At 43.4% G+C, this 12,418-nt stretch overlaps 1 protein-coding gene across 1 annotated transcript in view; it reads left to right on the forward strand.

The window, feature by feature from the left end:
- Positions 1-11,570, forward strand: part of PTPRJ (protein tyrosine phosphatase receptor type J) — a 191,066-nt gene extending 179,496 nt beyond the window's left edge. The window contains exons 22-25 of the mRNA XM_024347129.3: positions 677-796; positions 4,209-4,369; positions 5,128-5,263; positions 7,964-11,570. Of these exons, the coding sequence (XP_024202897.3) occupies positions 677-796; positions 4,209-4,369; positions 5,128-5,263; positions 7,964-8,122 (576 nt within the window). The 3' untranslated portion in view covers positions 8,123-11,570. The remainder of the gene's footprint in view (positions 1-676; positions 797-4,208; positions 4,370-5,127; positions 5,264-7,963) is intronic.
- The last annotated feature ends 848 nt before the right edge of the window (positions 11,571-12,418 follow it).

Raw genomic sequence — 12,418 nt, forward strand, 5'->3', positions numbered from 1 at the left:
AAAGACCCCAGAATGATTTAATTTGATTTTCTTTATTGGTGTGTGTATTTGTATTGCAACCGATGTATATCTGAAAGCCTTGGGAAAAAGTCCTCATTTCTTCCAGCTGTCTGGGGTTATGGGAGAAGATGAGGTCAGTGAACAGTTGTGGTGGCTACTCTAGGGGCAAAGGGAGCTGGATGGGGACTGTGTCCTAGGTCAAGGGACAGCTGCTGCTCTGCTCTAAATCAATTTTCATGCTGAAAGCAGGGCCTAGTGTAGGCAGATCTGATTTTTAAAGAGAAAATAAGTCTGGATTTTTATGAGAAATTTTAAGAGTTGGCAAGAATTGTAAATTAAAAAAAGAAAAAACAATTCCAACAGGTGCTGTGGTGTGCCCATAGACCCAGCTACTTGGGAGGCTGAGGCATGAGGATTGCTTGAGTGCAGGAATTGGAGGTGGTAGTGTGCTATGATCTCATTTGTGAATAGCCACCACACTCCAGCCTGGGCAGCATAGTGAGACCCTGTCTCTATAAAATAAAATAAAAAAATTTGAAGGGTCAAACAAAACCCAACTAGAAGGTCTGATTCCATCTCTGATGCCAGTTTTCAATAGCTAGTCTCCCTTGTGAGGTTTTAGTGATGGCAGATGGCATGATCTGAGTCTTCTTATAAAAATGCAATTTTGTTCTAGACCAAATGTGAAGAGTATTGGCCCTCCAAGCAGGCTCAGGACTATGGAGACATAACTGTGGCAATGACATCAGAAATTGTTCTTCCGGAATGGACCATCAGAGATTTCACAGTGAAAAATGTAAGTAAGAAGTCAGGATCAATTGAGCTCATGTAATTACCATATGTTAATTTGGGGGTGATATGTTTTAGGTTGATATTAACTAATATGTTTTCCTATGCAGTGAGAAATGTTTTGCTTCTTTCCTTTCAGAACAGAACAATCCATATGCATGTATACTCCAAGGCAACCCCTTGACTTTTCTGGGAAATTTACTTTCTTGGGAATAACCTAAGTTATTTCTGAATAAAATGAATCTTAAGAGCATGGCTCTACATCAGGAACTCTTTCCTTTCTTTCCACTTCCAGGTGACTTGCTCATAGATTTTACAGAACAAACTGTAGCCTTTTGGATTATTTGGTTAGAAATATGGCATCAGGAGCGGCCACTTGCTGTTAGGAGTAATTGATAACAGTTACATTAATAGGATTCCAGGGCATATGCACATGGCCTCCCTTCCCCTCAAAATTTACAAAAGCAAATCCAATTAAATTGTGCAGGCATTCTAGGAAGTCAAGTTTATGTGCCTTTTTTCTTTTTCAAGGATGCTTTGAAAATAGAGGCAGTGCCATGAAGCAGCATTGGTATCTGTTGATGGGTGTGTGCATTGGCATAACTCTTTGCTGTTTATATCACAGGCCTAAAAATTAGGCATGTGCTGGCTTGAAGTCTGAGACTATCCTAAGGAAATAATCTGAAATGCAACCAAAGGCTTATTCAGAAAGACGAGTCTCAGCATTATTTATAATAGAGGAAAACTTTGGAAACCATGCAGACATGGTTTTGTAGCTTTTGCAGAATGGATAACTTAACTATGACTCGTCTGCTTATAATATCATTATTCAGCTATTAGAAATGATGGCCCAGGTGCGGTGATTCTAACCTGTGAGGCTAAGGTGGGAGGATCGCTTGAGCTCAGGTTTGAGACCAGCTTGGGCAACATGCTGAAACTCCATCTCTACAAAAACAAAACCAAACCAAACCCAAACATTAGCCAGGCATGCTGGCATACACCTGTAGTCCCAGCTACTTGGAAGGCTGAGGTAGGAGGATGGCTTGAGCCCAGGAGGTCGAGGCTGCAGTGAACCGAGATTGTGCCACTGCTGCACTCCAGCCTGGGTGACAAAGCAAGACCTGGTCTCAAAAAAAAAAAAAAAAAAAAAAAAAGATAAATAAGGGATGGGTAGACTATATAATTACCATGGGGACATGGTAGGATGTAATGTAAGAGAAACATTCTAGGAGATGAAAATGTATGCATATTATGAATAGTGCATAAAAGGAAAGCCGGGAAGTAGATTCACTGGAGTTGAATCTTGAATCTTTTGGGTGGGTTTTGGGGGTTGATGGGTTAGGGTCTAGTTTATGAGATTATCCTTGAAGATTCCATAAGTCATGGATAAAGTATAGTATATTAAGTAGTAATTCTTTACTAATTGCTGTGTCTCAAAGGGTCTGGCCTCAATATTTCAGTTCCTCCTCTGGAGATGCCATCAAAGCTGTTACCATGATCTGGCCACCTAAATAATGCAGCTCACAGTAGTAGAAAAATGTAATGCTTATTTCTTTCCTTTTCTTTTTTTTCTTTTTTTGAGATGGAGTCTCTCTCTGTCATCCAGGCTGGAGTGCAGTAGCACGATCTCGGCTCACTGCAACCTCTGCCTCTCGGGTCCAAGTGATTCTCCTGCCTCAGCCTCCTGAGTAGCTGGGACTACAGGCACCTGCCACCATGCCCAGCTAATTTTTTTTGTATTTTTAGTAGAGATGGGGTGTCACCATATTGGCCAGGCTGGTCTTGAACACCTGACCTTGTGATCCACCTGCTCGGCCTCCAAAAGTGTTAGGATTACAGGTGGGAGTCACTGTGCCTGGCCTGTCATGCTTATTTCTATAGATTTTGCTCATTTGAACCGACTGGCTTCTCCTTGGTTGCCTCCACTGCTTGGGACTTACTTTGTGGAGGGGAATTTAGGATGGAGTTGTCCACATCATTTTTAAAAATTGCTGTTACTATGATTATTATTTTTTATTAACTAAACTCCAGACTTTATTCAGATTTCATGTTTTTCCACTAAAGCCTTGTTTTGTTCCTGGCTCTGATCCAGGACACCACATGGCATTTAGTACCATGTTATTTTTTAATTATACAAAATGCCTGAATACATTTTCCTTTAGAAAATCGAGAAATTACAAACAGAGCTAAAGATTTCCTTTGACTACCACCCCTAACCTGAGCCCCTTTGCCCCTCCACGAAGATAATACTAAGTATAACCCTCCTCACTTCTCCCTCTTCCTCTCCCCCTCCTTCTCCCCTTGCCCGCTCCCACTCCCTTTCCTCTCCCCTCTCCTTCTCCCTCCTCCCTCTCCCTCCTCCCTCTCCCTCCCTTTTTCTTCCTCTTCCCCCACCTCCATCTCTCACAGCTGGTTTCTGTCTTTGGATCAGTACTTCTGGTTAAATGTGTGAATGTTAACTTTATCTGTGATGAGGTCTTCTAGCACCTCTCCCTTCACTCTGTCTTTTTTTCCTGTTTTCCAAATTTTGAATACTGCACATTCTTATCATGAATATACATTTCAAAAAATGAGTGTCAAAGGGCAGCTGTCATAATGGAGATGGAAATGCCTGCAGTGCGGATGTAGGTCACATGGGTACGGATGTAGGTCACATGGGTACGGTCATTCCCTGGTATGGGCATAACGAGTACAGCTGAGTCAGGGACAGGACTCGCCCCAGCTGGGGTGGGCTTCTGGTGCTTCAAGGTATATGCTTTGGTATGAGGTAGGGAACCAGTCTGTGTAATAATGAGCTCTATTGTCTTTCAGATGTTGAAATGGATGGTTTTTTGGGGGAGTCCTTTCTCAGCTCTCTCCAATTCTAAATATTTGCATGGTGCTTGCTAGTGGCCTGTCACTTTATTCACTTCTCTAGGGGACATAGTGAATTATGAGGCCATTCTTGCCTAGAAGGCACTGATTATCATGGTGTATTTGAGTAAATTATTTTTGGTTTTATTGTCAGTGACATTCCCAGGGGGGCTCGGGGATGGGGCTCATGCAGCTCTAAGGAGGTGCAGGTGTAAGAATGTGAGTTCATTATTGATAGGCAGCTGTGGCAGGAAGGGAAGGATCTGAATGCAGAATTGGAGGATGAGGGACTTCTGTTGCATCTGAAATCAGTGTTGGGGAAATGACTTCACTTCTGTGAATCTCTGCTGCCTCATCTTTAAAGGGGGATAATAAACTCTCCTTCTTGAGCATATTGTGAGGGTTTGATGAGCAAGCACTTTATCAGCTGCTGTGCAAATGTAAAGTTTAATTTTTAGTCATTACAACTCCTGGTTAGTACTCAGGCTCTGCTTGATTTCCCCTGCCTTTTTGATGTTGTTAGGCAGCCTTTCTGTCTGGATCTAAATCATTTTCTGGGCTTTTAGATCCAGACAAGTGAGAGTCACCCTCTGAGACAGTTCCATTTCACCTCCTGGCCAGACCACGGTGTTCCCGACACCACTGACCTGCTCATCAACTTCCGGTACCTCGTTCGTGACTACATGAAGCAGAGTCCTCCCGAATCACCGATTCTGGTGCATTGCAGGTACGCAGATGGCACATCACGTGTGACAGATTTCAAATGTCATTATATATTTATGAGCACTTTACAAAAGCAAAGCCTAAGAGGGAATGTAATAGGCATTTACGAATTCAGGAAAGGTTTGGATAAGGAACCATGGACTTACTCCCTAAGCCCTGAGCTTCCAAAACAGCGGTTGGCAAACTGTAACCCATGGATCAAATCTGGTCAGCTGCTGTTTTTGTAAATAACATTTTCTAGGAACACAGCATGCCCATTTATTTATATATTGTTTATGGTTGCTTTTCTGCTACAGTGACAGAAAGAGACCATATGGTTTGCAAAGCTTAAGATGTTAACTATCTGGCCCTTTACTGAAAAAGTTTGCCAACCCCTAACAATAAGAAGTTAGCTTTGAAGCTAAAGGAATTAATTTAGGACAGAAGACAGGAGGGGCTCTGTTGCCCAGTGGGGAAAAAATGGCTAAAATGTGCCATCCTGGGTTATGGGCAACTTGAATGGGACTGAGATTGAAGAAGCTTGAGCAAAGGGTTATATGTGTGGCATCTGACTCAAATGTGAGTTTGGGACTTAGGCCCCAGTCCCAAGCTAGTGCTGTCTGACTTGCTGAGGCTTCAATTGAGCAAATGTGTACTGATCCTGTGCATTGCCCTCAAAGTGTGACAGTGAAGGAAAGCAAGATATATGTACAAATGAGGAACTCTAAGAGGGTTGCAGTCGAGGGAACCCACTGTAATAGGCTTATTTCTCTTTTCTCTCAGTGCTGGGGTCGGAAGGACGGGCACTTTCATTGCCATTGATCGTCTCATCTACCAGATAGAGAATGAGAACACCGTGGATGTGTATGGGATTGTGTATGACCTTCGAATGCATAGGCCTTTAATGGTGCAGACAGAGGTGAGGCCAAGATCTGTATTTGACATTCCACCCTTCCCCTCCATTTTTTTTTTTTTTTGAGACGGAGTCTTGCTCTGTTGCCCAGGCTGGAGTGCAGTGGCATGATCTTGGCTCACTGCAACCTCTGCCTCCTGGGTTCAAGTGATTCTCCTGCCTCTGCCTCCCAAGTAGCTGCGATTACAGGCACGCACACCATGCCCAGCTAATTTTTGTAATTTTAGTAGAGACGGTGTTTCTCCATGTTGGCCAGGCTGGTCTCGAACTCCTGACCTCAAGTGATCTGCCTGCCTCAGCGTCCCGAAGTGCTGGGATTACAGGCATGAGCCACTTTGCCTGGCCCTTCCCCTCCATTTTTAAAAGGTTGCATTGTGTCATGCACTTGTGTTAAAATATGTCACCCTTCCAGATCTTTCCAGCTCTTGGCTGTGAACTAACACTGGATTTCTTTGCAGACTTTAAGCTGACTTGGAATTAAATTACCCAATACAAGTGACATAGTAGTACTGATGTCAGTAATGGAACTACTACTGAGATAGTGTCAGGATTCTTTACCTTGCTGCCTCTGACTCATTTAATAATCTTAGGACATCTTTGAACTTTGGCTTCCAGGTTTTAAACTCATAAAACTGGTATTTTCCAGTCTTTGTTTCTAAGAAGGTCTGACCATCTTTAAAATAAGCTAATGAAACAAACTCATCAAACATTAATGATGTGACATATCATAATGCTGCTTAAATGTTAATACAGCAATTTATCCTCACCCAGACTTGTACATTTTAAAGACTATCAATTATCATAGCTACAGAAGGGTGGCTGACCAGCGGAGAAAAGGAACACTTAATATCTATGGTATAGTTTCTGTACTACTGCTGGATTTGGTTTTACCCAAAATGTTACTGAGAAGAAGTGTTTTTGAGGCATGTTTTCAACAGAACATATTGCAAAGTTGCTTTCCTCAAAGGGGTGAATGTTCCTTGACCAGGATGAGAGCAGAATATTAATTTTGTATCAGGCTATCGTCCTGTACCGATTTAGAACTCTATGAATATGTGCTGTGTTTTTGAGTCTAGCAGGGAATGTTCTAGATGCCTGGGTACATTGCGTGCTCTGGGGTGAGCTTGGTGGTTGTTGTGGAAAGAGTGAAATTCACCTCCTGTGTTGGTCAAAAGAGAGATTTTCTTTTTTCTGCTATAATTATATAAAGTAGTATTTCTCAATCTTTTATCCTTTTTTGAGAAACATAGAACTCTTATCCCTGCTACTAGAGTCTAATCTCTTTTTTATATTTTGAAAACAATACTTATTCGTATGAAAGCATTTGACAATATATTTTTCTCTTCTCTTTTTTTTTTTTTTGAGACGGAGACTTGCTCTGTCACCGGGCTGGATTGCAGTGGTGCGATCTCGGCTCACTGCAAACTCTGCCTCCTGGGTTCAAGCGATTCCCCTGCCTCAGCCTCCCAAGTAGCTGGGACTACAGGCGTGTGCCACCACGCCCAGCTAATTTTTTTTTTGTATTTTAGTAGAGATGGGGTTTCACCATGTTGGCCAGGATGGTCTCGATCTCCTGACCTCATGATCTGCCCGCCTCGGCCTCCCAAAGTGCTGGGATTACAGGTGTGAGCCACCGTGCCTGGCCTCAATATATTTTTCTCTTACTCTTCCTTCCCCAATCCTGCTTCCTGGAGGTAGCCAATGTTTATAGTTTGGTGTACATCTTTATAAGACTCTTTATGTACATCTGTAAACACACACACACACACACACACACACACACACACACACGCACACACAGTACTTTGAAAAAATTGGATGCTGTTTTTTTTTTGAGATGGAGTCTTGCTCTGTTGCCCAGGCTGGAGTGCAGTGGTGCCATCTCAGCTCACTGAAACCTCAACCTCCTGGGTTCCAGCGATTCTCCTGCCTCAGCCTCCTGAGTAGCTGGGATTACAGGTGTGTGCCACCACGCCCAGCAAATTTTTGTATTTTTAGTAGAGACGGGGTTTCACCATGTTGGCCAGGCTGATCTCGCACTCCTAACCTGAGCCGATCTACCTGTCTTGGCCTCCCCAAAGTGCTGGGATTACAGACATGAGCCACCACGCCTGGCCAGATCCTGTTTTATGTATGTTGCTTCTCTGTGATTTTTTTTCTCCTCTTATAATATCATGGATATTTTTCTGTGTCAGCTTATACCCTTGTTTCCTCTTTTTTTCATCACTACCCACAGATTCTGATATAGCTACCTGAAGGATAGTCCTCATCCAACTCCACCTGATCATCTCCTTTTAACCTCGCTCCTCGGTTGAGCATTACAGTTGATTCTTACTCTGTACAGTCTCACTAGCCAAGGCAATCTTGTTGGACATTTGATTGTTCGAATGTGTGTGTGCATTTTTTCCTCTACATTTCCTCCTTCCTTTGCCCTTCCCTGAGACTGTGGCATTTTTCCTTGGGGAGGGGAGGTGTGGAGTGTGCTCTTCTGGTTGAGAATCATTGAGGAAGGACATCTTGCTTCTGTGATTTCAGATTTCACTGCAGTGTTGTTACCTCTTGAAACATGTTCGCTTGAACCGTTTGCTGTTGGGTGGATGGGGTTTGGGAGTTGGGCGGGGGAATGACCTGTTTGAAAATAATTTTGGGTGCTAATTTCTGGGACCCATGTTCATTTTCTGTCTCTCTCTTTCCTTTTTCTATCAGGACCAGTATGTTTTCCTCAATCAGTGTGTTTTGGATATTGTCAGATCCCAGAAAGACTCAAAAGTAGATCTTATCTACCAGAACACAACTGCAATGACAATCTATGAAAACCTTGCGCCCGTGACCACATTTGGAAAGACCAATGGTTACATCGCCTAATTCCAAAGGAATAACCTTTCTGGAGTGAACCAGACCGTCGCACCCACAGCGAAGGCACATGCCCCGATGTCGACATGTTTTTATATGTCCAATATCTTAATTCTTTGTTCTGTTTTGTGAGAACTAATTTTGAGGGCATGAAGCTGCATATGATAGATGACAAATTGGGGCTGTCGGGGGCTGTGGATGGGTGGGGAGCAAATCATCTGCATTCCTGATGACCAATGGGATGAGGTCACTTTTTTTTTTTTCCCCCCTTGAGGATTGTGGAAAACCAGGAAAAGGGAGCTATGATTTTTTTTTCCAAAACAATTTCTTTTTTAAAAAAGACTATTTTATATGATTCACATGCTAAAGCCAGGATTGTGTTGGGTTGAATATATTTTAAGTATCAGAGGTCTATTTTTACCTACTGTGTCTTGGAATCTAGCCGATGGAAAATACCTAATTGTGGATGATGATTGCGCAGGGAGGGGTACGTGGCACCTCTTCCGAATGGGTTTTCTATTTGAACATGTGCCTTTTCTGAATTATGCTTCCACAGGCAAAACTCAGTAGAGATCTATATTTTTGTACTGAATCTCATAATTGGAATATACGGAATATTTAAACAGTAGCTTAGCATCAGAGGTTTGCCTCCTCAGTAACATTTCTGTTCTCATTTGATCAGGGGAGGCCTCTTTGCCCCGACCCCGCTTCCCCTGCCCCCTGTACATTTGTGCTCCATTTTTTCTTCCCTTTTCCCTCCCAGTTTTCTCCAAAGACACTTCTGTTGGCAACATTTTCAACCCATTGGTTGGGTGAGAATGGCGACTCAAATATCACCTTGAGAATTTCTGTGGGTGGGAATGGGAGAAGCAGAGGAATCCTACAGTGGCAGAAATCCTTTTCTTGTCCCTGTATTATCCTTTTTCTCATGTCTGTATTTGGTATGAAGGATTTTATTTAAAGGTGCAATATGTGACTTAGTGATTCATGATGATCTAGGTTTTTAGTAACGTTTTACTCAGGTTGGCATTTTATGTGTCTGTATGTGTGTGTGTATGTTCAGAAGCGTGGCAATCTGTGAACACTTCAGCGTGAATTCAGTGTCAGATTAATCCCTCCTTCCCCAAAGTCCACTGGCTTTCGTCTCTCTCTGCCATGACACATATCGGAATCTACTGTATATATATATATATATATATACTAAGCTCTCAAAAACAGTCATTCCTATGAATTGAGGTGTACAAAGTTTGAATTTGTATCAAAGATGTAATTATTATTTTTAAAACCTCTTTTCACTATACTGCTGCTGTAATTACTTTGATTTTTAAAATGTAGATTAATTTTTTTTTTTTTTGCTTCAGGTGTGTATCCACCAAGAATTTCAAATTTATGTGGATTTATTTTATTGGTACATAATCTGTAAACTTCTTAAGGCATTAACATGAAAAGTTTTTTTCTTCTTTTTATTTTATATTGTGGCTCAGGTTATATTTTGAAGATGTTTTGAGTTTATCCTCCAATAGGCAATGAAGTTGACAAGGTTTTATGAAGGAATAACCAAGTCCCTGGAGTCCTGTGGCTGTTGCCACAGTAATGCGTCCTGCTGTAAACAGGACAGGTGTGTCCTGTTGAGAATGGGAGCGGGCTCTTCCAGCCTCCTGGTCCCTCCTGACTCTGCCACGCCCCTCACCTCACTGGCACTTTGATAACTGACTGGACGTGTTAGTGGGTCTTTTAGGGTTCTAAAGGGTGAACCACACTTTTAAAGCCCCGGCTGTGGTTCGGAGGGTTAGTGCTGTATGCCTTTTATTTCCCTTTCCCTTTGAGGTACTGAAAGGATGAAAAGGTGGTGTCATGTTTTGGGGAGAATCTTACTTCTCAAATGGAAATTGCACTTTTTGCTGAATCCTTTGCATTTTTTTTGGTAGTAAGCAGTTCATTGAGTATCAGGTCCTCAAAGGAATGAGTTGGCCCGGCTAGGGTGGGCCCTCTTGACCTAACTTCAGAGGGGGCCTTGGCTCAGTAGGTGTGAATCAGGGAAGCCACATTGTCCTCAGGGTGCTGTATGAAGCTGGGTGTGGGCGGATTCCTCCCACACCTTCACACTGGCCTGCCTCCAACTCATACAGATCTCGGAGCGGTCGGTACTTCATTCATAGGTCCCTGTTCAGGCAGCAGTTCTGTGGGCTGTGGCCCTCTCCCCTCCAATGTGTCCGAAACCATTGTGATGAGTGGCAAATCCCAGGGAGCTCCTAAGCCCTGCTCTGCCCACATCACTGCCACAGAGAAGTCAGAGGAAGGGACTTGTTGCTAAAAAATCCTTTAAAAGATTAAATACTTTAAAAGATTAAAGCAACATAACTGTAAACATATTGTATAAAAATGAAAAACACAGGAACCTTCTTCCCTTCCGCCTGGTGTGGGCTTGGGAAATGGGCAAGCGGCCCCAGCAATCATGGGAGGAACTCTTGCGGGGGAGCGGTCTGGGATTCCAAATGGGCAGGTCACACGAAGGTCACGATGCTTCTCTGCATCCTGAAAAGGGCTGGGGACAAGGCCAGTGGGGGTGGTAAGGGTATTTATAGCACAGTGCTTGAAAAGGGAAGATTAATGTGTAAATATAAAGGACACACAGGCTGGGGGTTGGTCAGAGGCAAGAGGAGGGTGCCTCTGAGCTTCAACCCCTCCCAGGAACAATGAGCTCAAATTGGAAGAGTCCAATGGAATCGGGGGGATGGTGTGAGCGCCCCTGTTCAGTCTTTGACAATTGCATACAGAAAAGCAGCTGGTATGGGTTTGGGTGTCAATGAAAGGGCCAAAGACTGGTGGCCAGCTGGTTTGGGGGATTTGGGCCATTGATAGCATCTCCCAGGAACAACGACTTTTTGCCTCCAAAGTTGGATCTAGTGATGATCGGCACCAGCAGGAAATGACATTTGGTGTCTGCCCACTGCAGCCATACTGTGACCTCCAGCCAGACTTCCGCCTAATTGACTCCACTGGATTTGTGCTCTGTTGAGTCAGAGGCTCCCGGGGGTTGGGGATCGAGGGGCGGGGGTCAGCTATGCAGCCCATCACGTGTGTTTTTCATCTGGGATGAAAAACCTGGTTCTCTTTTGAAATGCTTGATTGTACTTATTGAGCTAAACAAGTCTTGGTGACTGTTGTTGATTTGCCTCAAAAGTTTTAAGTCCTGGGTTTTCAGACTACTGTGTAGCAGCTGTGTGTTTAACATACTGTAGCTTTTTCTCCCTTGGGGGCACATACGAATAGGATGTGTTGATGTGGACTCTAAACTGTAATTTTCCTGTAACTATTTTGGAATGATGCATATTTCTAATGTTTGTTATACTTGTACAGAGTATTGCTGTTGGTTGCTTTTTTTTTTTTAAGGAAAAAATGGCCTGAAAACATTTTTTTAAAGACTTACAAATACCAAATATAAAAAAATGTCAATGCATTATGCCTTTGCTTCTTTCTTTCTTCTTTTTTCCTTCTTACAATGTGCCAAGCAGTTTACTGGCCTGCATTTTACTTGGGCATCCTTAACAAAAACACATTTCTCTTTGGGATTTCCGGATTGTTTTAGTTTTCTAGGGCTGTTGTAACAAGTACCACCAACTGGTGGTTTAAACAGAAGAGATTTACTTCCTACAATTTTGGTGGCTGAAATCCAGGTGTGGGCAGGGTTGGTTTCCTGTGAGGCCTTTTTTTTTTTTCTTTTTTTGAGACAGAGTCTCACTCTGTTGCTCAGAGTGGAGTGCAGAGGCGTGATCTCAGCTCACTGCAACCTCTGCCTCCTGGGTTCAAGCAGTTCTCCTGCCCCAGCCTCCAGGCGCCTCTCTTCGTAGCTTGCAGATGGCTGTCTTCTCCCCATGCCTCCACATGGTCTTCCTTCTGCTTGTCTGTGTCCTAATCTCCTTCTTTTTTTTTTTGAGATGGAGTCTTGTTCTGTCGCCCAGGCTGGAGTGCAGTGGCACGATCTTGGCTCACTGCAACCTCTGCTTCTCGGGCTCAAGCGATTCTCCTGCCTCAACCTCCCGAGTAGTTGGGACTACAGGTGCCTGCCACCACACCCAGCTAATTTTTTTGTATTTTTAATAGAGACAGGGTTTCACCATGTTGGTCAGGCTGGTGTCGAACTCCTGACCTCGTGATCCACCCGCCTTGTCCTCCCAAAGTGCTGGGATTACAGGCGTGAGCCACCGCTCCCGGCTAATCTTACAAGGACACGAGTCATACTGGATCAGGGCCCACCCTATTGACCTAATTTTACCTTAATTACCTCTTCAAAGACACTCCAAATGT

Source organism: Pan troglodytes, chromosome 9 (genome assembly GCF_028858775.2).
Source record: "Pan troglodytes isolate AG18354 chromosome 9, NHGRI_mPanTro3-v2.0_pri, whole genome shotgun sequence".
Classification (NCBI taxonomy): Eukaryota; Metazoa; Chordata; class Mammalia; order Primates; family Hominidae; genus Pan; species Pan troglodytes.